This window comes from Lithobates pipiens, unplaced genomic scaffold (assembly GCF_037356315.1).
Source record: "Lithobates pipiens isolate NorthernLeopardFrog02 unplaced genomic scaffold, aLitPip1_a1.2 Scaffold_8, whole genome shotgun sequence".
In the NCBI taxonomy this organism is placed as follows: domain Eukaryota; kingdom Metazoa; phylum Chordata; class Amphibia; order Anura; family Ranidae; genus Lithobates; species Lithobates pipiens.
In genome coordinates, this window is record NW_027507903.1 from 691814344 (window position 1) to 691840051 (window position 25708).

Below are 25708 nucleotides of genomic sequence, written 5' to 3' on the forward strand. Positions count from 1 at the left end.
CATCTACCATCCCCGACATCTACCATCCCTGACATCTACCATCCCTGACATCTACCATCCCCGACATCTTCCATCCCTGACACCTACCATCCCTGACACCTACCATCCCTGACATCTACCATCCCTGACATCTACCGTCCCTGACATCTACCATCCCCGACACCTACCGTCCCCGACATCTACCGTCCCCGACATCTACCGTCCCCGACATCTACCGTCCCCGACATCTACCGTCCCCACATCTACCGTCCCTGACACCTACCATCCCTGACACCTACCGTCCCCGACACCTACCATTCCCGACATCTACCATCCCTGACATCTACCATCCCTGACATCTACCGTCCCTGACATCTACCATCCCCGACACCTACCGTCCCCGACATCTACCGTCCCCGACATCTACCGTCCCCGACATCTACCGTCCCTGACACCTACCGTCCCCGACATCTACCATCCCCGACATCTACCGACCCCGACATCTACCGTCCCTGACACCTACCGTCCCCGACACCTACCATCCCCGACATCTACCATCCCCGACATCTACCATCCCCGACATCTACCGTCCCCGACATCTACCGTCCCTGACATCTACTGTCCCCGACATCTACCGTCCCCGACATCTACCGTCCCCGACATCTACCGTCCCCGACATCTACCGTCCCTGACATCTACCGTCCCCGACATCTACCGTCCCCGACATCTACCATCCCCGACATCTACCGTCCCTGACACCTACCATCCCTGACACCTACCGTCCCCGACATCTACCATCCCCGACATCTACCATCCCTGACATCTACCATCCCTGACATCTACCATCCCTGACATCTACCATCCCCGACATCTACCATCCCTGACACCTACCATCCCTGACACCTACCATCCCTGACATCTACCATCCCTGACATCTACCGTCCCTGACATCTACCATCCCCGACACCTACCGTCCCCGACATCTACCGTCCCCGACATCTACCGTCCCCGACATCTACCATCCCCGACATCTACCGACCCCGACATCTACCATCCCTGACACCTACCGTCCCCGACACCTACCATCCCCGACATCTACCATCCCCGACACCTACCATCCCCGACATCTACCGTCCCCGACATCTACCGTCCCTGACATCTACTGTCCCCGACATCTACCGTCCCCGACATCTACCGTCCCCGACATCTACCGTCCCTGACATCTACCGTCCCCGACATCTACCGTCCCCGACATCTACCGTCCCCGACATATACTACCGTCCCCGACATCTACCGTCCCCGACATCTACCGTCCCCGACATCTACCATCCCCAACACCTACCATCCCTGACATCTACCGTCCCCGACATCTACCGTCCCCGACATCTACCGTCCCCGACATCTACTACCGTCCCCGACACCTACCGTCCCCGACATCTACCATCCCTGACATCTACCGTCCCCGACATCTACCGTCCCCGACATATACTACCGTCCCCGACATCTACCGTCCCCGACATCTACCGTCCCTGACATCTACCGTCCCCGACATCTACCGTCCCTGACATCTACCATCCCTGACACCTACCATCCCCGACATCTACCATCCCTGACACCTACCGTCCCCGACATCTACCGTCCCCGACATCTACCGTCCCCGACATCTACCGTCCCCGACATCTACCGTCCCTGACACCTACCATCCCCGACATCTACCATCCCTGACACCTACCGTCCCCGACATCTACCATCCCCGACATCTACCATCCCTGACACCTACCGTCCCCGACATCTACCATCCCCGACATCTACCGTCCCCGACATCTACCGTCCCCGACATCTACCGTCCCCGACATCTACCGTCCCCGACATCTACCATCCCCGACACCTACCATCCCCGACACCTACCGTCCCCGACATCTACCGTCCCCGACATCTACCGTCCCCGACATCTACCGTCCCTGACATCTACCGTCCCTGACATCTACCATCCCCGACATCTACCGTCCCCGACACCTACCGTCCCCGACATCTACCGTCCCCGACATCTACCATCCCCGACATCTACCATCCCCGAGAATCTGCCCTTGTGCTACTTGTTACACCTCATTTACCAACATTTCACAGCATGTCCCACCAACACTCTGTATCACATGACCCCAACCTCCCACATCACATGACCCCAATGTCCCACATCACATGACCCCAACCTCCCACATCACATGACCCCAATGTCCCACATCACATGACCCCAACCTCCCACATCACATGACCCCAATGTCCCACATCACATGACCCAACCTCCCACATCACATGACCCCAACGTCCCACATCACATGACCCCAACCTCCCACATCACATGACCCCAACCTCCCACATCACATGACCCCTACCTCCCACATCACATGACCCAAACATCCTACATCACATGGCCCCAATGTCCCACATCACATGACCCCAACGTCCCACATTACACGACCCCACCCCTTCACGTCACATAAAACCAAAATGCCAGATCACATGACGCCAAAACTTAATATCACATGATACCAACACCCTACATCACATAACACCAACACGCCACATCACATGACCCACATGTCCCACATCACATGGCCCTAACGTCCCACATCACATGACACCTACACTCTACATCACATGACCCCAACATCCCACGTCAAATGACACCAACTCTCCACATCACATGACACCAACACTCCCCATTACATGACACCAAGACTCCAGATCACATGACCCACGTGTCCCACATCACATGACACCTACACTCCACATCACATGACACCAATGTCCCATATCACATGACACCAAGACTCCCCATTACATGACACCAATACTCCAGATCACATGACACCAAGACTCTACATTACATGACACCAACACTCCCCATCTCATGACACCAGCACCTCACATCACATGACCCCAACATCCCACATCACGACACAAACACCTCACATCAACATGACACCAAGACCCCACATTACATGACACAAACACCTCACATCAACATGACACCAAGACCCCACATTACATGACACAAACACCTCACATCAACATGACACCAAGACCCCACATTACATGACACAAACACCTCACATCAACATGACACCAAGACCCCACATTACATGACACAAACACCTCACATCAACATGACACCAAGACCCCACATTACATGACACAAACACCTCACATCACATGACCTCACATCCCACATCGCATGACACCAACACCCCACATTACATGACACCAACACTCCCCATCACATGACACCAAGTCTCTACATCACATGACCCCAACATCCCACATCACATGACCCCAACGTCCCATATTACATGACCCCAACATCCCACATCACATAAAACCAAAATGCCAGATCACATGACCCCAACATCCCACATCACTTGACCTCAACACTCCACATCACATGACCCCAACATCCCACATCACACAACACCAATACTCCACATCACATGACCCCAATGTCCCACATCACACAACACCAACACTCCACATCACATGACCCCAACATCCCACATCACATGACCCCAACATCCCACATCACATGACCTTAACACTTCACATCACATGACCCCAACGTCCCACATCACATGACTCCAATGTCCCACATCACATGACCCCAACATCCCACATCACACGACCCCAACATCCCACATCACATGACCTCAACACTCCACATCACATGACCCCAACGTCCCACATCACACAACACCAACACTCCACATCACATGACCTCAACATCCCACATCACATGACCCCAACATCCCACATCATATGACCCCAACGTCCCACATTACACGACCCCACCCCTCCACGTCACATAAAACCAAAATGCCAGATCACATGACACCAAAACTTAATATCACATGATACCAACACCCTACATAACACCAACACGCCCCATCACATGACCCACATGTCCCACATCACATGGCCCTAACGTCCCACATCACATGACACCTACACTCTACATCACATGACCCCAACGTCCCACGTCAAATGACACCAACTCTCCACATCACATGACACCTACTCTCCACATCACATAACACCAACACTCCCCATTACATGACACCAAGACTCCAGATCACATGACCCACATGTCCCACATCACATGACACCTACACTCCACATCACATGACACCAATGTCCCACTACATAAGACACCAAGACTCCCCATTACATGACACCAATACTCCAGATCACATGACACCAAGACTCTACATTACATGACACCAACACTCCCCATCTCATGACACCAGCACCTCACATCACATGACCCCAACATCCCACATCACATGACACAAACACCTCACATCAACATGACACCAAGACCCCACATTACATGACACAAACACCTCACATCACATGACCTCACATCCCACATCACATGACACCAACACCCCACATTACATGACACCAACACTCCCCATCACATGACACCAAGACTCTACATCACATGACCCCAACATCCCACATCACATGACCCCAACGTCCCATTTTACATGACCCCAACATCCCACATCACATAAAACCAAAATGCCAGATCACATGACCCCAACATCCCACATCACTTGACCTCAACACTCCACATCACATGACCCCAACATCCCACATCACACAACACCAATACTCAACATCACATGACCCCAATGTCCCACATCACACAACACCAACACTCCACATCACATGACCCCAATGTCCCACATCACACAACACCAATATTCCACATCACATGACCCCAATGTCCCACATCACACAACACCAACACTCCACATCACATGACCCCAATGTCCCACATCACACAACACCAATACTCCACATCACATGACCCCAACATCCTACATCACATGACCCCAACGTCCCACATCACATGGCCCCAACATCCCACATCACATGACTCCAACGTCCCACATCACATGACTCCAATGTCCCACATCACATGACACCTACACTCCACATCCCATGACCCCAATGTCCCACATCACATGACCCCAACCTCCCACATCACATGACCTCAACACTCCACATCACATGACCCCAACATCCCACATCACACAACACCAATACTCCACATCACATGACCCCAATGTCCCACATCACACAACACCAACACTCCCCATCACATGACCCCAACATCCCACATCACATGACCCCAACATCCCACATCACATGACCTCAACATCCCACATCACACAACACCAATACTCCACATCACATGACCCCAATGTCCCACATCACATGACCCCAATGTCCCACATCACACAACACCAACACTCCACATCACATGACCCCAACATCCCACATCACGTGACCCCAACATCCCACATCACATGACCCCAACGTCCCACATCACATGGCCCCAACATCCCACATCACATGACTCCAACGTCCCACATCACATGACACCTACACTCCACATCACATGACCCCAATGTCTGACATCACATAACCCCAACCTCCCACATCACATGCATCACATGACCCCAACCTCCCACATCACATGCATCACATGGCCCCAACGTCCCACATCACATGACTCTAACACTCCACATCACATGACCCCAAGTCCCACGTCACAAAACCCCAATGACCCACATCACATGACACCAACTGTCCACATCACATAACACCAAGATTCCATTGCACATGACACCAAGACTCCACATCAGATAACACCAACACTCCACATTACATGACATGACACTAGCATTGCATCACATGGCCCCAACATCCCACATTACAAGACACCTACACTCCACATCACAGGACCCCAACGTCCCACATCACATGACACCTACACTCCACATCACAGGACCCCAACGTCCCACATCACATGACCCCAACGTCCCACATTACATGACACCTACACTTCACATCACAGGACCCCAACATCCCACATCACATGACCTCAACATCCCACATTACATGACACCTACACTCCACATCACAGGACCCCAACGTCCCACATCACATGACACCTACACTCCACATCACAGGATCCCAACGTCCCACATCACATGACCCCAACATCCCACATCACATGACACCTACACTCCACATCGCAGGACCCCAATGTCCCACATCACATGACCCCAATGTCCCACATCACATGACACCTACACTCCACATCACAGGACCCCAACATCCCACATCACATGACCCCAACGTCCCACATTACATGACACCTACACTCCACATCACAGGACCCCAACATCCCACATCACATGACCCCACCCCTCCACATCACATAAAACCAAAATGCCAGATCACATGACGCCAAAACTTAATATCACATGATAGCAACACCCTACATCACATAACACCAACACGCCACATCACATGATCCACATGTCCCACATCACATGACCCTAACGTCCCACATCACATGACACCTACACATCACATGTCCCCAATGTCCTACATCACATGACCCCAACGTCCCACGTCACCTGACACCAACACTCCACATAGCATGACACCAACACTCCCCATCACATGACACCAACACCTCACATCACATGGCAACAACATTGCATGTCACATGACACCTACACACCACATCAACTCAGTAATAAACCACAACACTCAGTCAAGACCACCTTTATTAGCATTCTGTTCTCAACAAATTGACCAAAACCACATCCACCAACAATCACCAGTCTCATACTCCAAGGGCATCATACTAACACTCAGCATTGTCCTGAAATTCTCAGTCTGTTTTTTGTCTTGCACCACATTCACCAACATTCCAAATAACCTCCATAAAGCATCACCAGTCTGAACCAATGTCATGTATATTCAGAAACAGGTGACACCACCCCATCCATTTAATTCTCAGCCGTTTATCCACCACATTCATCAACAATCACCATCAAAGATGTTCCAAAGTTACACCAGCAACACACCTCTTCATTGCCATTAAACATCCAACAGCATGGAAAAAAAAAATCAGGGTCACATTATATAAGAGCAAGGCACTCTCATTGGATAGGGGATCAGTGGGTGAGAAGCATTATAGCCTACAATAAGGCCTCCAAAGCCAAGTCAAAGGGGGAAAAGAGAATGATTTCTTGAATGGAGGACTATGGCCTACATTGAAGCCTCCAGTGCAAAATTATGGTCATTTTTAAGGCAGCAAAGAAAAGGATCTCTGCAATGGTGGATTATGGCCTATGTTGAGGCTCCCAGTTCTAGGTGAAGGTAATCTCAGAGGGGTCCAAGAGAAGGCTATATGGACTTGAGGGATATGGCCTACATTAGGGCTCCCAGTTCTAGGTGAAGGTAATCTCAGAGGGGTCCAAGAGAAGGATATATGGACTTGAGGGTTATGGCCTATGTTGAGGCTCCCAATTCTAGGTGAAGGTAATCTCAGAGGGGTCCAAGAGAAGAATATATGGACTTGAGGGTTATGGCCTATGTTGAGGCTCCCAATTCTAGGTGAAGGTAATTTCAGAGGGGTCAGAGAGAAGAATATATGGACTTGAGGGTTATGGCCTATGTTGAGGCTCCCAGTTCTAGGTGAAGGTAATCTCAGAGGGGTCAGAGAGAAGAATATATGGACTTGAGGGTTATGGCCTACATTAGGGCTCCCAATTCTAGGTGAAGGTAATCTCAGAGGGGTCCAAGAGAAGAATATATGGACTTGAGGGTTATGACCTATGTTGAGGCTCCAGTTCTAGGTGAAGGTAATCTCAGAGGGGTCCAAGAGAAGAATATATGGACTTGAGGGTTATGGCCTATGTTGAGGCTCCCAGTTCTAGGTGAAGGTAATCTCAGAGGGGTCCAAGAGAAGGATATAAGGACTTGAGGGTTATGGCCTACATTAGGGCTCCCAATTCTAGGTGAAGGTAATCTCAGAGGGATCCAAGAGAAGAATATATGGACTTGAGGGTTATGACCTATGTTGAGGCTCCCAGTTCTAGGTGAAGGTAATCTCAGAGGGGTCCAAGAGAAGAATATATGGACTTGAGGGTTATGGCCTATGTTGAGGCTCCCAGTTCTAGGTGAAGGTAATATCAGAGGGGTCCAAGAGAAGGATATATGGACTTGAGGGTTATGGCCTACATTAGGGCTCCCAATTCTAGGTGAAGGTAATCTCAGAGGGATCCAAGAGAAGAATATATGGACTTGAGGGTTATGACCTATGTTGAGGCTCCCAGTTCTAGGTGAAGGTAATCTCAGAGGGGTCCAAGAGAAGAATATATGGACTTAAGGGTTATGGCCTATGTTGAGGCTCCCAGTTCTAGGTGAAGGTAATCTCAGAGGGGTCCAAGAGAAGGATATATGGACTTGAGGGTTATGGCCTATGTTGAGGCTCCCAGTTCTAGGTGAAGGTAATCTCAGAGGGGTCCAAGAGAAGGATATATGGACTTGAGGGTTATGGCCTATGTTGAGGCTCCCAATTCTAGGTGAAGGTAATCTCAGAGGGGTCCAAGAGAAGGATATATGGACTTGAGGGTTATTGCCTAGATTCGGGCTCCCAATGCTAGGTGAAGGAAATATCAGAAGAGATAAAGAGGATATGTGGACTGGAGGGGTAGCAGTGGGTTCCTTGTGGTGAGTGCTCTAAGGCAGAACATTTAATGTCAGAATATAGAAAAGTTTTACTTTGACCACACTGAACACCAGTAGCACCCCACCATCACATTCCCCAACTCTGAGCATTACAATTCCATTTTCTCCTGACTTTAGTCCCTCATCTTCACCCCCTACCAACATTGCATGTCACCTCCTTGTACCACTCATCCTACCTATTCTCCGTACCTTGGAAGCACCACTCCTTCCCACCTAAGCAACAAATATCCTCACGAGTCAATATTATCCCAACATATTAAAATAATCAGGAGATCCAGAGACATTAGAAACCAAAGTGACAAGCAAACCGTCACCTTTGCTGCAGAATTCACGCCTAGTCTTGTCTTTTCCCAACTTTCTTATTCCACGTACACATGATTGGAATTTTGGTCGGAAAAAGCTCTGATGGTTTTCCCGACGGGATTCCGACGGGATTCCGACGGGATTTCGGTCAAGCTGTCTTGCATACACACGGAATTCCGACCGTCAAGAACACGGTGAGGTACAAAACGTATGACGGGACTAGAAAAAGGAAGTTCAATAGCCAGTAGCCAATAGCTTCCATCTCGTAGTTTAATCTGAGCATACGTGAGTTTTTGCGCATCGGAATTGCACACACGCGATCAGAATTTCCGATAGAAACTTTTAGGCCGGGTTCACACCGCTGCGATGCGGGAACGCCGCGAATCCGCGGCGTTTTCCCGCATCGCATTACTCCCGCCGGCAGTTCACACTGCCCTATGCGGACGGCTGGGAGTGTCAATGTTATGTTAATGACACCCCCAGATCCGTCCGCATATCGCAGTGCGATCTGCCGACTCGCACAGGAATCGGATCGCATGGTGTGAACCCCCATGCGATTCGATTCTGTTGCGGACCAAAAAAAGGGTCCCGTGCGAGTTTGCTGCGGGAGCGATGCGAATTCAGCCATACTATCTGTATACTATGTGTATGGCTGAACTCGCATCGCTACGGAGATCGGATGTGATTTGCGGTGCGAATCACATCCGGATCTCCCCCCGCAGCAGTGTGAACCCGGCCTTACCATCGGAAAAATTGAGAACCTGCTCTCAAACTTTTGCTGGAGGAAATTCGGACAGCAAAGTTCCGATGGAGCGTACACACGGTCACATTTCCCGACGAAAGGCTCTCATCGGTCTTTTGCTGGCCGAAATTTCCGACCATGTGTGCACAGCATTAGCCTCCCTATTGGCCCTTTCTTGTGATGTCTGGACTCAATGAGCAATATGAAGGTTCAAGATTTGGAATGATGGAGGTTTTAATTTATCAAGTTTGTAACAGGTTCATATTAATATTATCCTTGTACCCTTCCTGTCACACAACCACTGACAGCCACCAACCTCACCTAGTCACTCTTGAACCTCCACACTGTTCAGGACACTCATCATTGTGCATCCACTTTATGGAGAGCCACCAAACACCACGTCCACCCTCTCCTACTCATCATTATCCATCCACTTTATGGAGAGCCACCAAACAACACATTCACCCTCTCCTACTCATCATTATCCATCCACTTTATAAAGAGCCACCAAACACCACGTCCACCCTCTCCTACTCATCATTATCCATCCACTTTATGGAGAGCCACCAAACACCACATACACCCTCTCCTACTCATCATTGTCCATCCACTTTATGGAGAGCCACCAAACACCACATACACCCTCTCCTACTCATCATTATCCATCCACTTTATAAAGAGCCACCAAACACCACATACACCCTCTCCTACTCATCATTATCCATCCACTTTATAAAGAGCCACCAAACACCATGTCCCCCTTCTCGCACTCATCATTATCCATCCACTTTATGGAGAGCCACCAGGCACCACATACACCCTCTCCTACTCATCATTATCCATCCACTTTATGGAGAGCCACCAAACACCACACACACCCTCTCCTACTCATCATTATCCATCCACTTTATGGAGAGCCACCAAACACCACATACACCCTCTCCTACTCATCATTATCCATCCACTTTATGGAGAGCCACCAAACAACACATACACCCTCTCCTACTCATCGTTATCCATCCACTTTATAAAGAGCCACCAAACACCACGTCCACCCTCTCCTACTCATCATTATCCATCCACTTTATAAAGAGCCACCAAACACCACGTCCACCCTCTCCTACTCATCATTATCCATCCACTTTATGGAGAGCCACCAAACACCACACACACCCTCTCCTACTCATCATTATCCATCCACTTTATGGAGAGCCACCAAACACCACATACACCCTCTCCTACTCATCATTATCCATCCACTTTATGGAGAGCCACCAAACAACACATACACCCTCTCCTACTCATCATTATCCATCCACTTTATAAAGAGCCACCAAACACCACGTCCACCCTCTCCTACTCATCATTATCCATCCACTTTATAAAGAGCCACCAAACACCACGTCCACCCTCTCCTACTCATCATTATCCATCCACTTTATGGAGAGCCACCAAACACCACATACACCCTCTCCTACTCATCATTGTCCATCCACTTTATGGAGAGCCACCAAACACCACATACACCCTCTCCTACTCATCATTATCCATCCACTTTATAAAGAGCCACCAAACACCACATACACCCTCTCCTACTCATCATTATCCATCCACTTTATAAAGAGCCACCAAACACCATGTCCCCCCTCTCGTACTCATCATTATCCATCCACTTTATGGAGAGCCACCAGGCACCACATACACCCTCTCCTACTCATCATTATCCATCCACTTTATGGAGAGCCACCAAACACCACATACACCCTCTCCTACTCATCATTATCCATCCACTTTATGGAGAGCCACCAAACACCACATACACCCTCTCCTACTCATCATTGTCCATCCACTTTATGGAGAGCCACCAAACACCACATACACCCTCTCCTACTCATCATTGTCCATCCACTTTATGGAGAGCCACCAAACACCACATACACCCTCTCCTACTCATCATTGTCCATCCACTTTATGGAGAGCCACCAAACACCACATACACCCTCTCCTACTCATCATTATCCATCCACTTTATACAGAGCCACCAAACACCACATACACCCTCTCCTACTCATCATTATCCATCCACTTTATAAAGAGCCACCAAACACCATGTCCCCCCTCTCGTACTCATCATTATCCATCCACTTTATGGAGAGCCACTAAACACCACATACACCCTCTCCTACTCATCATTATCCATCCACTTTATGGAGAGCCACTAAACACCACATACACCCTCTCCTACTCATCATTATCCATCTACTTTATGGAGAGCCACCAAACACCACATACACCCTCTCCTACTCATCATTATCCATCCACTTTATGGAGAGCCACCAACCACCACGTCCACCCTCTCGTACTCATCATTATCCATCCACTTTATGGAGAGCCACCAAACACCACGTACACCCTCTCGTACTCATCATTATCCATCCACTTTATGGAGATCCACCAAACACCACATACACCCTCTCGTACTCATCATTATCCATCTACTTTATGGAGAGCCACCAAACACCACATACACCCTCTCGTACTCATCATTATCCATCCACTTTATGGAGAGCCACCAAACACCACATACACCCTCTCCTACTCATCATTATACATACACTTTATGGAGAGCCACCAAACACCACATACACCCTCTCCTACTCATCATTATCCATCCACTTTATGGAGAGCCACCAAACACCACATACACCCTCTCGTACTCATCATTATCCATCTACTGTATGGAGAGCCACCAAACACCACATACACCCTCTTGTACTCATCATTATCCATCCACTTTATGGAGAGCCACCAAACACCACATACACCCTCTCCTACACATCATTATCCATCCACTTTATGGAGAGCCACCAAACACCACGTCCACCCTCTCCTACTCATTATTATACATACACTTTATGGAGAGCCACCAAACACCACGTACACCCTCTCCTACTCATCATTATCCATCCACTTTATGGAGAGCCACCAAACACCACGTACACCCTCTCCTACTCATCATTGTCCATCCACTTTATGGAGAGCCACCAATCACCACATACACCCTCTCCTACTCATCATTATCCATTCACTTTATAAAGAGCCACCAAACACCACATACACCCTCTCCTACTCATCATTATCCATCCACTTTATAAAGAGCCACCAAACACCACATACACCCTCTCCTACTCATCATTATCCATCCACTTTATAAAGAGCCACCAAACACCACATACACCCTCTTCTACTCATCATTATCCATCCACTTTATGGAGAGTCACCAAACACCACGTCCACCCTCTCGTACTCATCATTATCCATCCACTTTATAAAGAGCCACCAAACACCACATACACCCTCTTCTACTCATCATTATCCATCCACTTTATGGAGAGTCACCAAACACCACGTCCACCCTCTCCTACTCATCATTATCCATCCACTTTATGGAGAGTCACCAAACACCACGTCCACCCTCTCCTACTCATCATTATCCATTCACTTTATGGAGAGCCACCAAACACCACATCCACCCTCTCGTACTCATCATTGTCCATTCACTTTATGGAGAGCCACCAAACACCACGTCCACCCTCTCGTACTCATCATTGTCCATCCACTTTATGGAGAACCACCAAACACCACATACACCCTCTCCTACTCATCATTATCCATCCACTTTATGGAGAGCCACCAAACACCACGTCCACCCTCTCCTACTTATCATTATCCATCCACTTTATGGAGAGCCACCAAACACCACATACACCCTCTCCTACTCATCATTATCCATCCACTTTATAAAGAGCCACCAAACACTACGTCCACCCTCTCCTACTCATCATTATCCATCCACTTTATGGAGAGCCACCAAACACCAGGTCCACCCTCTCCTACTCATCATTATCCATCCACTTTATGGAGAGCCACCAAACACCAGGTCCACCCTCTCCTACTCATCATTGTCCATCCACTTTATGGAGAGCCACCAAACACCACATACACCCTCTCCTACTCATCATTATCCATCCACTTTATGGAGAGCCACCAAACACCACATACACCCTCTCGTACTCATCATTATCCATCCACTTTATGGAGAGCCACCAAACACCACGTCCACCCTCTCCTACTCATCATTATCCATCCACTTTATGGAGAGCCACCAAACACCACATACACCCTCTCCTACTCATCATTATCCATCCACTTTATGGAAAGCCACCAAACACCACGTCCACCCTCTCGTACTCATCATTGTCCATTCACTTTATGAAGAGCCACCAAACACCACGTCCACCCTCTCGTACTCATCATTATCCATCCACTTTATGGAGAGTCACCAAACACCACGTCCACCCTCTCCTACTCATCATTATCCATTCACTTTATGGAGAGCCACCAAACACCACATCCACCCTCTCGTACTCATCATTGTCCATTCACTTTATGGAGAGCCACCAAACACCATGTCCACCCTCTCGTACTCATCATTATCCATCCACTTTATGGAGAGCCACCAAACACCACGTACACCCTCTCCTACTCATCATTATCCATCTACTTTATGGAGAGCCACCAAACACCACATACACCCTCTCCTACTCATCATTATCCATCCACTTTATAAAGAGCCACCAAACACCATGTCCACCCTCTCGTACTCATCATTATCTATCCATATTTTTTGGAGAACCGCCAAACACCACGTCCTCCCTCACACACTCGACATGACCCCTCTGTCCCCTGCTGCCCACCCCCTCCACTCAGAACATCACTTTACTTATAGCAGTGTCTGCCTGGATAGCTTTCACATTGTCATGCAGCTGCTGTAATTTTTCCGTCGTCTTGCTCCCTGTAGGACAGAAGATTAGAAGAGGTTATTTCCAAGTCACCATTGTTCCCATCATCCCCATCATCCCATCTACAGAGATAATAGGATGAAACTAAAGTCAGACATTGCAGAACATCAGTGGTGGGTTTGGAGGGTTGATGGGTCACAGAGACATTATAGAGGAGTCTATCTACAAGACACTCACCGTCCTGGGTCAGCTGAGCCATTCTGGAGTTCATGCTGTTACTGAGGTTCCCGATCTTATTCTCAAGGGTGCGGTCAGGAGGTTTCTCACCGGGGCCTGTGGGGGGTAAAAACCCAGAACTTATCAGATTTGTAAGACGGAGCTGAGAAGATATGGCTCCTCAAGCAGTGTGCCCTTAGCTCCTGCTGCTATCTCAGCCAAAAAGGACGGAGAGGCCCAGCAAAGGACCTTGAGCCTTTAGAACCACTTTAATGCTGAAGTGGGAGTAGGAGGAGCAGAGCTGGCGAGTCACTGCTGAGAGTGGGAGCTAAGCTGTTGTGTAACTGCTGGAAGGGGGAGCAGGTGAAGCTGAGCTGCGGAGCCACTGCTGGGAAGGTAAAGAAGGTGGAGCTGAGCTGCTGAGTCACTGCTGGGAGGAGGAGAGGGGCTGAGGTGCTACTGGGAGGGAGGAGTGGAAGTAGATGAGCTTCTGAGTCCCTTCTGGAAGGGGGAGCAGGGGGAGCTGAGCTTCTGAGTCCCTTCTGGAAGGGGAAGCAGGTGAAGCTGAGCTGCGGAGCCACTGCTGGGAAGGTAAAGAAGGTGGAGCTGAGCTGCTGAGTCACTGCTTGGAGGATAGAGAAGGGGAAACAGTTACTGAGTCACTGCTAGGAGCGGGAGCTGAGCTGCTGAGTCACTGCTGGGAGGAGGAGAGGGGCTGAGATGCTACTGGGAGGGAGGAGTGGAAGTAGATGAGTTGCTGAGTCCGTGCTGGAAGGGGGAGCAGGGGGAGCTGAGCTTCTGAGTCCCTGCTAGAATGTGGAGCAGGGGGAGCTGAGCTTCTGAGTCCCTTCTGGAAGGGGAAGCAGGTGAAGCTGAGCTGCGGAGCCACTGCTGAGAAGGTAAAGAAGGTGGAGCTGAGCTGCTGAGTCACTGCTGGGAGGAGGAGAGGGGCTGAGATGCTACTGGGAGGGAGGAGTGGAAGTAGATGAGCTTCTGAGTCCCTTCTGGAAGGTGGAGCAGGGGTAGCTGAGCTTCTGAGTCCCTGCTGGAAGGTGAAGCTGAGCTGCGGAGCCACTGCTGGGAAGGTAAGGAAGGTGGAGCTGAGCTGCTGAGTCACTGCTGGGAGAAGGAGAGGGGCTGTGGTGCTACTGGGAGGGAGGAGTGGAAGTAGATGAGTTTCTGAGTCCCTGCTGGAAGATGGAGCAGGGGGAGCTGAGCTTCTGAGTCACTGCTTGGAGGATAGAGAAGGGGAAAGAGTTACTGAGTCACTGCTAGGAGCGGGAGCTGAGATGCTGAGTCACTGCTGGTAAGGGGAGCATGGGTAGCTGAGCTACTAAATCACTGCTGGGAGGGGGTGCTGAGCAACTGAACATTAATGTGAAAGCACTTTCTGTTGTAAACTTTGAGGATAAATTGCTCCACAGTGCCCGTAGCTACAGAGGTTTTGATTTAGATTTTAGTTTAAAGCTTATTTACTGTGTCTTAAAGTGACCCTGTCAACTCACCCTGTAAAAGAAGAGCATGTATATAGCCCTTTCCAGTGGCCCTTGTCATCTAATGTGGCCACTTTGCTACTCCCGGGGGTGCAGAGCACCTGCTCCACCCGCTGCACACCGCGGCTCCTTGTGCAACACTACGGGACGTGTGGACTGGTGTGAGAACCACATTGTGCTCCTTTCCCTGGGCAAATATTGAATTCCCAAACCCTCTGTCATGAAAATGTAGTAATGTCGGTGTGAAATCCTCCGTCTGCGTGTAAACACCAAAAGATTCCGTCTGGAGGACTGAGGATCAAGTGGTAAGGGAGTTACATTGGATAGGGCGGGGTGGTTTGGAGAATGGTCGCTCTCACAGACACGTCAAGAGGTCATAGAAGAGTCTACAGGGCCATTTGGGTTTGACTGTGCAGTAGGGACGATACATGATCATGGACTATACCAGAATGTACTAAGTGCCCACTTACATCTGAAGGAGATGATGAGGATGATGATGATGGAGAGGAGAACGGCACAGGTGGAGCACAGAGCACACAGGAGACGGGAGGAGGGCTGGGGAATCCAGAGGTTCATCTTGGTATCTAGGTGAGAAGATAGAAAGGAGAACATGTTGGAACCAGACCAGTCTGTCATTAATCAGAACCTCAACAGGACTGAGCATCAGAAGTTCACAGAACCGCACTCGGGGATGCCAAAACATCTCTGCGCAGCTAAACTTTAGGGCTAGAGAAGCTCCTCACAAAGGGAGACCAGCTCCGACTCTCATCCATACATAAACATCATGGAGACCCCAACCTTTACCTGGCCCACTGAATGCAACCCAAGATACAACAAACTGGTCCAATAACGGAGATTGCTTCAATCTGAAGGTATATTCAGTGAATAGAAAACACATCCAATGCCAATGGGTTACCAGGGCCTTCCATTCCTGTTGAGACCAGACCAATTATTAAACAGATTATTGGTAACAGGACTGAATACATTTTTTGACATTCATGGTCCAGTCCATAGTGACCTGACAAGATGGGACCAACTTCTCCTGAGACCAAACCATCAGAACATTCACACAAACTGAGCTAAACTATAACCATCAGACCAGCAGGTGGTGCTACAAAACCAGAGCCCATCCAATCATATGATGAGACCGTTCACAAGGCCAGCTGATACATTCAGATTGACCATTTATTGACAAACCATCTTCTAGTCTAGAGACCAGAAGATGGAGCAAAGCCATAGCACTCCAGAAATAAGAGGTAGGATGGGCGTATGTCTCATGGAGGGTGATGGGCGTCAAGGCATTGGCATATTGTTCCTTATATTGCCGGAGTACGGAGACATGGCCAATTCTTCTCACTTCTCAGCCAACAAAACCTCATTCTATTTCCTACATAAGAACTTGGACAATTGGCACGTGGTGGTATCAGGAGAGCTTCTGACCATACCACGGTGACCCTCTACATGGTCCATCACAACTGATGCTGAAATTGGTTGCCTATTTGTCTGTATTTAGCCACCCACAACACAAACCTACCACTAGCTAGACCAGACCAATCTATATCTCATCAGACCCATCAGATCATAGGAACCCAACTGCCTTCCTTTTCCAAACTCCAACTCTGTAGAGAACTCTTCTACATATTACACAGTTAGGTTGGATAAAGACACCAGTCCATCCAGTCCAACCTGAGTGAGGTGTCTACAATTGTCCCTCTCCCTGTACACTCACATCGGTACCTACCCTCAAGGAGCCCACAATCCAAGGTCCCCACTCATATACTAGGGGCCAATTTTGGACAGAAGCCAATTAACCCCCCAGCATGTCTTTGGTCTCCTACCTCTGGATCCACCTACTTACATTCTTTTTCTTTTTCTTCTGAAGCCTTATGGAGGTAGGTCAAATCTTGGTAGTCTGTAGGCATCGCCTGCGAAGAGGGAAATGGCACATGGTTGGAAAAAGAAAAAAAAGGCAGACACCCTTCCAAAAGACTTGGATGCCCTCAACCCTAACCCACAGAGGAACGCAAAAAATAAATTAATAGAGCCAGTCCAAGGGTCTCGAATTGGTCAAATAAGTTCCTTTCTGCTCCACAGAGGTGATCAAACGTATACTACAGTATATACTACAGTATATATATATATATATATATATATATATATATATATATATATATATATATATATATATATATATAAAACCCATACCCTCATATTGGGAGGCTGGGCGGAGCCATAGACAATTATGTAATGGTTGGTTTCGGACATGCCCATTAGAAGCTATGAAGACCAGAGATCCCTCCTGACCACCTTCATCAGGACTGTTGATAGAATCCATGGGGCCCCATACAGCCAACCTGACTGCCCCCCCCCCGAGTTTACTATGCTTCAGTTATGATTGAACTTAGTATCGATCACTCATTGTGTTCATTCAGGAAAAGAGACAAAATTACCAGACAATTCCCCCCACTCTCCATCCTAAAGAATACCGTTGTGTGCTTGTAGCTTCCAATAGGAAGGAGAGAAGGGCAGCTGTATGGGGGGGCACACAAGGGGGCCTAGGCAGCAGGGGGAAGTTTATGGTGCTACAGGGGGGTGATCAGTGTGGTGGTGGGGGGGCAATTACTGGAACTGATCCCCTGGTATGGCTCTCCTTGCAGCAGCTGAAAGCTGGCAGGAGGAAGAGGAGGAGAAGCCGGCTTTCAGCTGCTGTAGAGAGAGAGAGAGAGAGAGAGAGAGAGCCATACTGGGGATCAGTTCCAGTAATTGCCTCCCTCCCGCCGTGGCGATCATCCGCCCTGTCCACATCTGATTCACCCAGCTGCCTGGGCCCCCCCCGATGGCCCGGGCCCCATACAGAAGGACCGGGGGTTACCCCCTTATCTACGTCCCTGATTGCAGACAGCAATAGATCAATGTGAGAAGTGATCTGTTGATGCACAGCGGCATGGAGGTCTCAATATGGTCTCCAGAAATCACAACCAGACCCCTTGAAGAATAAAATAAAAATAAAAAGTGTGAAAAATAAATAAAGTATATACTGTATACATATATATCCCTAAATAAAATAACTCCTAGGTTTTACTTGTAGGTCCGGCACCTCGGATTATGGTAATGAGGACACATGGGAACCTCCTATAGCTTTCTAATGGTCATCGAGGTCATGGAGTGGCCTAGCCCGTCTCCAGACCTTAATCCTATAGACAATTCATGGAGGGAGCCCAAAACTTTGAGTTGCCAAGAGACAGCCAAAAAAACCTTAAAGGGTTTAGAGAAGATCAGAACAGGCACAAGAGAGAGAGAGAGAGAAATTATATACATAGAGAGATAGATATACAGTGTCTGACAAAAGTAAGTACACCCCTCTTCTCTCTTCTCGTGTGACAACACTGAAGAAATGACACTTGTCTACAATGTAAAGTAGTGAGTGTACAGCTTGTATAACAGTGTAAATTTCCTGTCCCCTCAAAATAACTCAACACACAGCCATTAATGTCTAAACCGCTGGCAACAAAAGTCAGTACACCCCTAAGTGAAAATCTCCAAATTGGGGCCCAAAGTGTCAATATTTTGTGTGGCCGCCATTATTTTCCAGCACTGCCTTCACCCTCTTGGGCATGGAGGTCAGCAGAGCTTCACAGGTCACCACTGGAGTCCTCTTCCCCTCCCCCATGATGACATCACGGAGCTGGTGGATGTTGGAGACCTTCCCCTCCTCCACCTTCCCTCTGAGGACGTCCCACAGATGATCAATAGGGTTTAGGTCTGGAGACATGCTTGTCCAGTCCATCACCTTTACCCTCAGCTTCTTTAGCAAGGCAGTGGTGGTGTTGGAGGTGTGTTTGGGGTGGTTATCATGTTGGAATACTGCCCTGCGGTCCAGTCTCTGAAGGGAGGGGATCATGCTCTGCTTCAGTATGTCACAGTACATGTTGGCATTCATGGTCCCCTCAATGATCTGTAGCCCCCCCAGTGCCGGCAGCACTCATGCAGCCCCAGACCATGACACCCCCACCACCATGCCTGACTGTAGACAAGACACACTTGTCTTTGTCCTCCTCACCTGGTTGCCCCCACACACGCCTGACACCATCTGACACCAAATACCTTTATCTTGGTCTCATCAGACCACAGGACATGGTTCCAGTAATCCATCTCCTTAGTCTGCTTGTCTTCAGCAAACTGTTTGTGGTCTTTCTTGTGCATCATCTTTAGAAGAGGCTTCCTTCTGGGAGGACAGCCATGCAGACCAATTTGATGCAGTGTGCGGCGTATGGTCTGAGCACTGACAGGCTGACCCCCCACCCCTACAACCTCTGCAGCAATGCTGGCAGCACTCATATGTCTATTTCCCAAAGACAACCTCTGGATATGACGCTGAGCACGTGACCTCAACTTCTTTGGTGGACCATGGCGAGGCCTGTTCTGAGTGGAACCTGTCCTGTTACCCCCCTGTATGGTCTTGGCCACCGTGCTGCAGCTCAGTTTCAGGGTCTTGGCAATCTTCTTATAGCCTAGACCATCTTTATGTAGAGCAACAATTCTTATCTTCACATCCTCAGAGAGTTCTTTGCCATGAGGTGCCATGTTGTACTTCCAGTGACCAGTATGAGAGAGTGAGAGCGATAACACCAAATGTAACACACCTGCTCCCCATTCACACCTGAGACCTTGTAACACTAACGAGTCACATGACACCGGGGGAGGGAAAATGCCTAATTGGGCCCCCAATTTGGAGATTTTCACTTAGGGGGTGTACTGACTTTTGTTGCCAGCGGTTTAGACATTAATGGCTGTGTGTTGAGTTATTTTGAGGGGACAGGAAATTTACACTGTTATACAAGCTGTACACTCACTACTTTACATTGTAGACAAGTGTCATTTCTTCAGTGTTGTCACATGAAAAGAGAGAAGAGAAGGGGTGTACTTACTTTTGTCACATACTGTAGATGTAGAAAAATAGGAAAATAAATAAATACAATTTAATTATATATATATATATATATATATATATATATATATATATATATATATATATATATATATATATATATATATATATATGTATATATAAAATTACGTTTTATTTATTTTCCTATTTTTCTGCCTTTTTTATTACACACATATAAATTATATATGTACTGTATAAAATTTAATTTTATTTATTTATTTTCCTATTTTTCTGCATTTTTTATTATACACACACATATTTATATAAAAGAAAGAAAGAAAGAAAATAAATTAAAGTTAAAAAATGTTTTATATATATATATGTGTGTGTGTGTGTAATAAAAAAATGCAGAAAAATAGGAAAATAAATAAATAAAATTACATAAAATTACACACATATATATATATATATATATATATATATATATATATATATATATATATATATATATATATATATATATATATATATATATATATATATATATATATATATATTACATTTTATTTATTTATTTATTTTCCTATTTTTCTGCATTTTTTTTATTACACACACACACACACACATATATATATATATATATATATATATATATATATATATATATATATATATATATATAACATTTTTTAACTTTAATTTATTTTCTTTCTTTCTTTCTTTCTTTCTTTCTTTCTTTCTTTCTTTCTTTTATATATATATATATATATATATATATATATATATATATATATATATATATATATATATATGTGTGTGTATAATAAAAAATGCAGAAAAATAGGAAAATAAATAAAGAAAATTAAATGTTATACAGTACATATATAATATATATGTGTGTAATAAAAAAGGCAGAAAAATAGGAAAATAAATAAAACGTAATTTTATATATATATACGTGTGTGTGATAAAAAAATAGGTAAATAAATAAATACAATTACATTTATATATATATATATATATATATATATATATATATATATATATATATATATATATATATATATATACATTACATTTTATTTATTTTCCTATTTTACTGCATTTTTTTATTACACACACATATATATATGTTGATGGGAGAATCAAGCAATTGCACCATCTCTGTTTTGCTTAAATTAAAATAAATAATTTGAAATAAAAGATTTCCTCTACACACCCCCCCCCCACCCCAAAAGAAAAATTGAAAAATTTAATATTTATTTTCTCCCCAAAAAATAAAAAATAATCCCTGGACAAGTCAACAAAATGTCATTCAGAATTTTTCAGAGATTGCAAATCTGTAAAAAAAATTTGCAGTCGTGCTAAATTTGTGCGGCGGTCAGCCTGACTCGATCTTATCTAAATGTTACACAATTTCCATAAAAATGTTTGTTTTTGTTTTTTTTCTCGCCCTGCGTGTGTCGCAATGCAACGCTAAAAGGGAAATAAATCTCTCCTAAAAGCGAAACGCAGAACTTGATCTTTCACTTTCCACTACATTCCACAAAAGCCACACAAACGGAATATTGTTTTCATCAGCAGAGGATCATCATATGTTACACAAATCTAAGAGGAGGTGCGCAAATAAAATAAAATAAATAAATTCAATTAAATCAATCTTGCTTTGAAAACAAAAATTTGCAGGAAAATATGAAAACTAGGAAATAAAAATATATGTATCCTAATTTACTTTCAAATTAAAATCCTAAATGTCCAGAAAAAAAAAAAATATTTTGGGGATAGACTACGAAAGCCTTAAAGGCATAATACGCTGAATCAAAGAAAAAAAAAATGAAAAAAAAGAAAATAATATAAAAAAAGATTCTGTGACTTAAAGGCTGTAGGGAGAAAATAAAATAGCTATTCAAGTGGGTTAATGAGAAGAAACAAATAGTAATAATTACTTACAATAAATAAGGAACTAATAAAAATAAATAAGGAACTAGATATAGCGGGGTAGATATAGCGGGGTAGATATAGCGGGGTAGATATAGCGGGTACATATAGCGGGGTAGATATAGCGGGGTAGATATAGCGGAGTAGATATAATGGGGTACATATAGCGGGGTAGATATAGCAGGGTAGATATAGCAGGGTAGATATAGCAGGGTAGATATAGCGGGGTAGATATAGCAGGGTAGATATAGCGGGGTAGATATAGCGGAGTAGATATAATGGGGTACATATAGCGGGGTAGATATAGTAGGGTAGATATAGCGGGTACATATAGCGGGGTAGATATAGCGGGGTAGATATAGCGGGGTAGATATAGCAGAGTAGATATAATGGGGTACATATAGCGGGGTAGATATAGTAGAGTAGATATAGCGGGTACATATAGCGGGGTAGATATAGCGGGGTACATTGTGTCATCATGGGATACTACCTGAATATAACTCAACACAGAGGACTAGAGCAGAACATATAGAATAGTAACATCAAAGAAAAAAATAATAATAATAAAGATATTACAGAAAAATGTCATTAAAAAAATGGTATGGAATATTAAGGAAAAAAAGATCAATAAATGATATAGAAAAAATCTTAGATAAAGCTGGGACCCCGATATATAATGATAAAGATATTGTGGTGTACTCAGTGAAGGAAGCACAGCTGGGACTAGTGGGGATTAATAGAAGAGGAAAAGTGAAGGAGTAGTGGAGTCGGAGTAAAGTCGGGGTAAAGTCGGGGTAAAGTCGGAGTAAAGTCGAGGTAAAGTCGGGGTAAAGTCGGGGTAAAGTCGGGGTGAAGTCGGGGTAAAGTCGGGGTAAAGTCGAGGTAAAGTCGGGGAAAGTCGGGGTAAAGTCGTGGTAAAGTCGGGGTAAAGTCGGGGTAAAGTCATGGTAAAGTCGGGGTAAAGTTGAGGTAAAGTCATGGTAAAGTCGGGGTAAAGTCGGGGTGAAGTCGTGGTAAAGTCGGGGGGTAAAGTTGGGGTAAAGTCAGAGTAAAGTCAGGGTAAAGTTGGGGTGAAGTCGGAGTAAAGTCGGGGGAAAGTCGGGGTAAAGTCGGGGTAAAGTCGGGGTAAAGTCGGGGGAAAGTTGGGGTAAAGTCGGAGTAAAGTCAGGGTAAAGTTGGGGTGAAGTCGAGGTAAAGTCGGGGTAAAGTCGGGGTGAAGTCGGGGTAAAGTCGGGGTAAAGTCGGGGTAAAGTCGGGGTAAAGTCGGGGTAAAGTCATGGTAAAGTTGGGGTAAAGTCGGGGTAAAGTCGGGGTAAAGTCGGGGGGTAAAGTCCCCACCCTGTGTGAAGAGTCAGTCAGGAATTAGAGAAGCGAATAGTACAAGAGATAAATGAAGCAGTAATGGGATGAGTAGGAGGATAAGGCTCAGCCCCGATACTTTAATGGACTAGGAAAGGGATATGGGGGTTCAGTAAAGACGCCTCGAGAGCGACAATCACAACTGTATTGAAAGAAGATGAAGAAAATCCAATCTGCTGTAACTATAGACCGATATCTTTACTGATACGGAAATGTTCTCTAAGGATAAAGAAGTCAATGCCGGGGTTTGGTGCACTTGGACCAGTCCGGCTTTGTAGAGGGGAGAGAATGTAAGGACAATGGGGTAAGCACATTGCTCCTCCTCCAGAAGATGAAAGAGACTGGAATCCCCCGTCTACTCCTTTCGATTGACGCAGAAAAAGCGTTTGATGGGGTAGACTGGGCATTCATGATGGGCACTCTGGAGACAACGGGTTTTGGCCGTAGGGTACCGGAGTGGATTGAGCTTCTCTATAGAAATCCAACTGCGCCGATAAGGGTTAAAGGGGAAGTAAGTAGACACGGGCGCCGTCAATAAATTTGTTTCGTTCTGTTCCGTTACGGTTCGTATTAAAATTAAATTCGTACTTCGTATTTCGTGTCCGAAATTCAATTTCAATTCGTACGAAATACGAATTTTCGTTAGAGGAGGGGCTCCCACCATCCCTGTGCTGTGCTGACTTCCTCCTGGGGATTCGTAGAACAAAAGTTCGTATTTCGTACAAAATTCGGACGCATGGCAATTCGTATTTCAGATTCCTCCCGAACGTACGAATTTAAGGAAATTCGTACGAATTTGAAATGAGAGTGAATCGCGCATGTCCAGAAGTAAGCCCTGATGGGTGTTACTTCCTCTTTGATTCCCTGCAAAGGTAAAGCATAATGGACTACTATGCATCGCATTGCATTGCATCTCATAGCATTGCATCACATCACATCGCATTGCATCTCATCGCATTGCATCGCATCACATCGCATTGCATCTCATAGCATTGCATCGCATCTCATCGCATCGCATCTCATTGCATTGCATCGCATCGCATAGTAGTCCATTATATGTCACTTACCTGACACAGGAGCCAGTGAAGTCACCGCTGTTCCCCTGTAGTTTGGAGCCTCGATCTTCTCTGTGGGTCTCGCTGCTCCGGCGCTGTCATTTGTCGGAGCCGCGATTACATCACTCCCACGCATGCGCACGGGAGCCGCGGTGTCTGTCTTTCGGCTAATATCTCCTAAACCGTATAAGTTTAGGAGATATTTCTTGGACCTACAGGTAAGCCTTAATCTAAATACTGTAGTGTACTGTATTGTATAGGGATGGATGCCAATCAGTGCCAAACAATAATGCATGCCAATCAGTGATGCCCATTGTGGG

General features: G+C 46.4%; 1 protein-coding gene across 1 annotated transcript in view; it reads right to left on the reverse strand.

The window, feature by feature from the left end:
• LOC143962425 (asialoglycoprotein receptor 1-like) overlaps positions 1–25708 on the reverse strand; it is a 41380-nt gene that overhangs the window by 13156 nt on the left and 2516 nt on the right. The window contains exons 2-5 of the mRNA XM_077471702.1: positions 18007–18073; positions 16619–16732; positions 14677–14772; positions 14421–14492 (exon numbers count right to left, since the gene is read on the reverse strand). Of these exons, the coding sequence (XP_077327828.1) occupies positions 14421–14492; positions 14677–14772; positions 16619–16732; positions 18007–18070 (346 nt within the window). The 5' untranslated portion in view covers positions 18071–18073. The remainder of the gene's footprint in view (positions 1–14420; positions 14493–14676; positions 14773–16618; positions 16733–18006; positions 18074–25708) is intronic.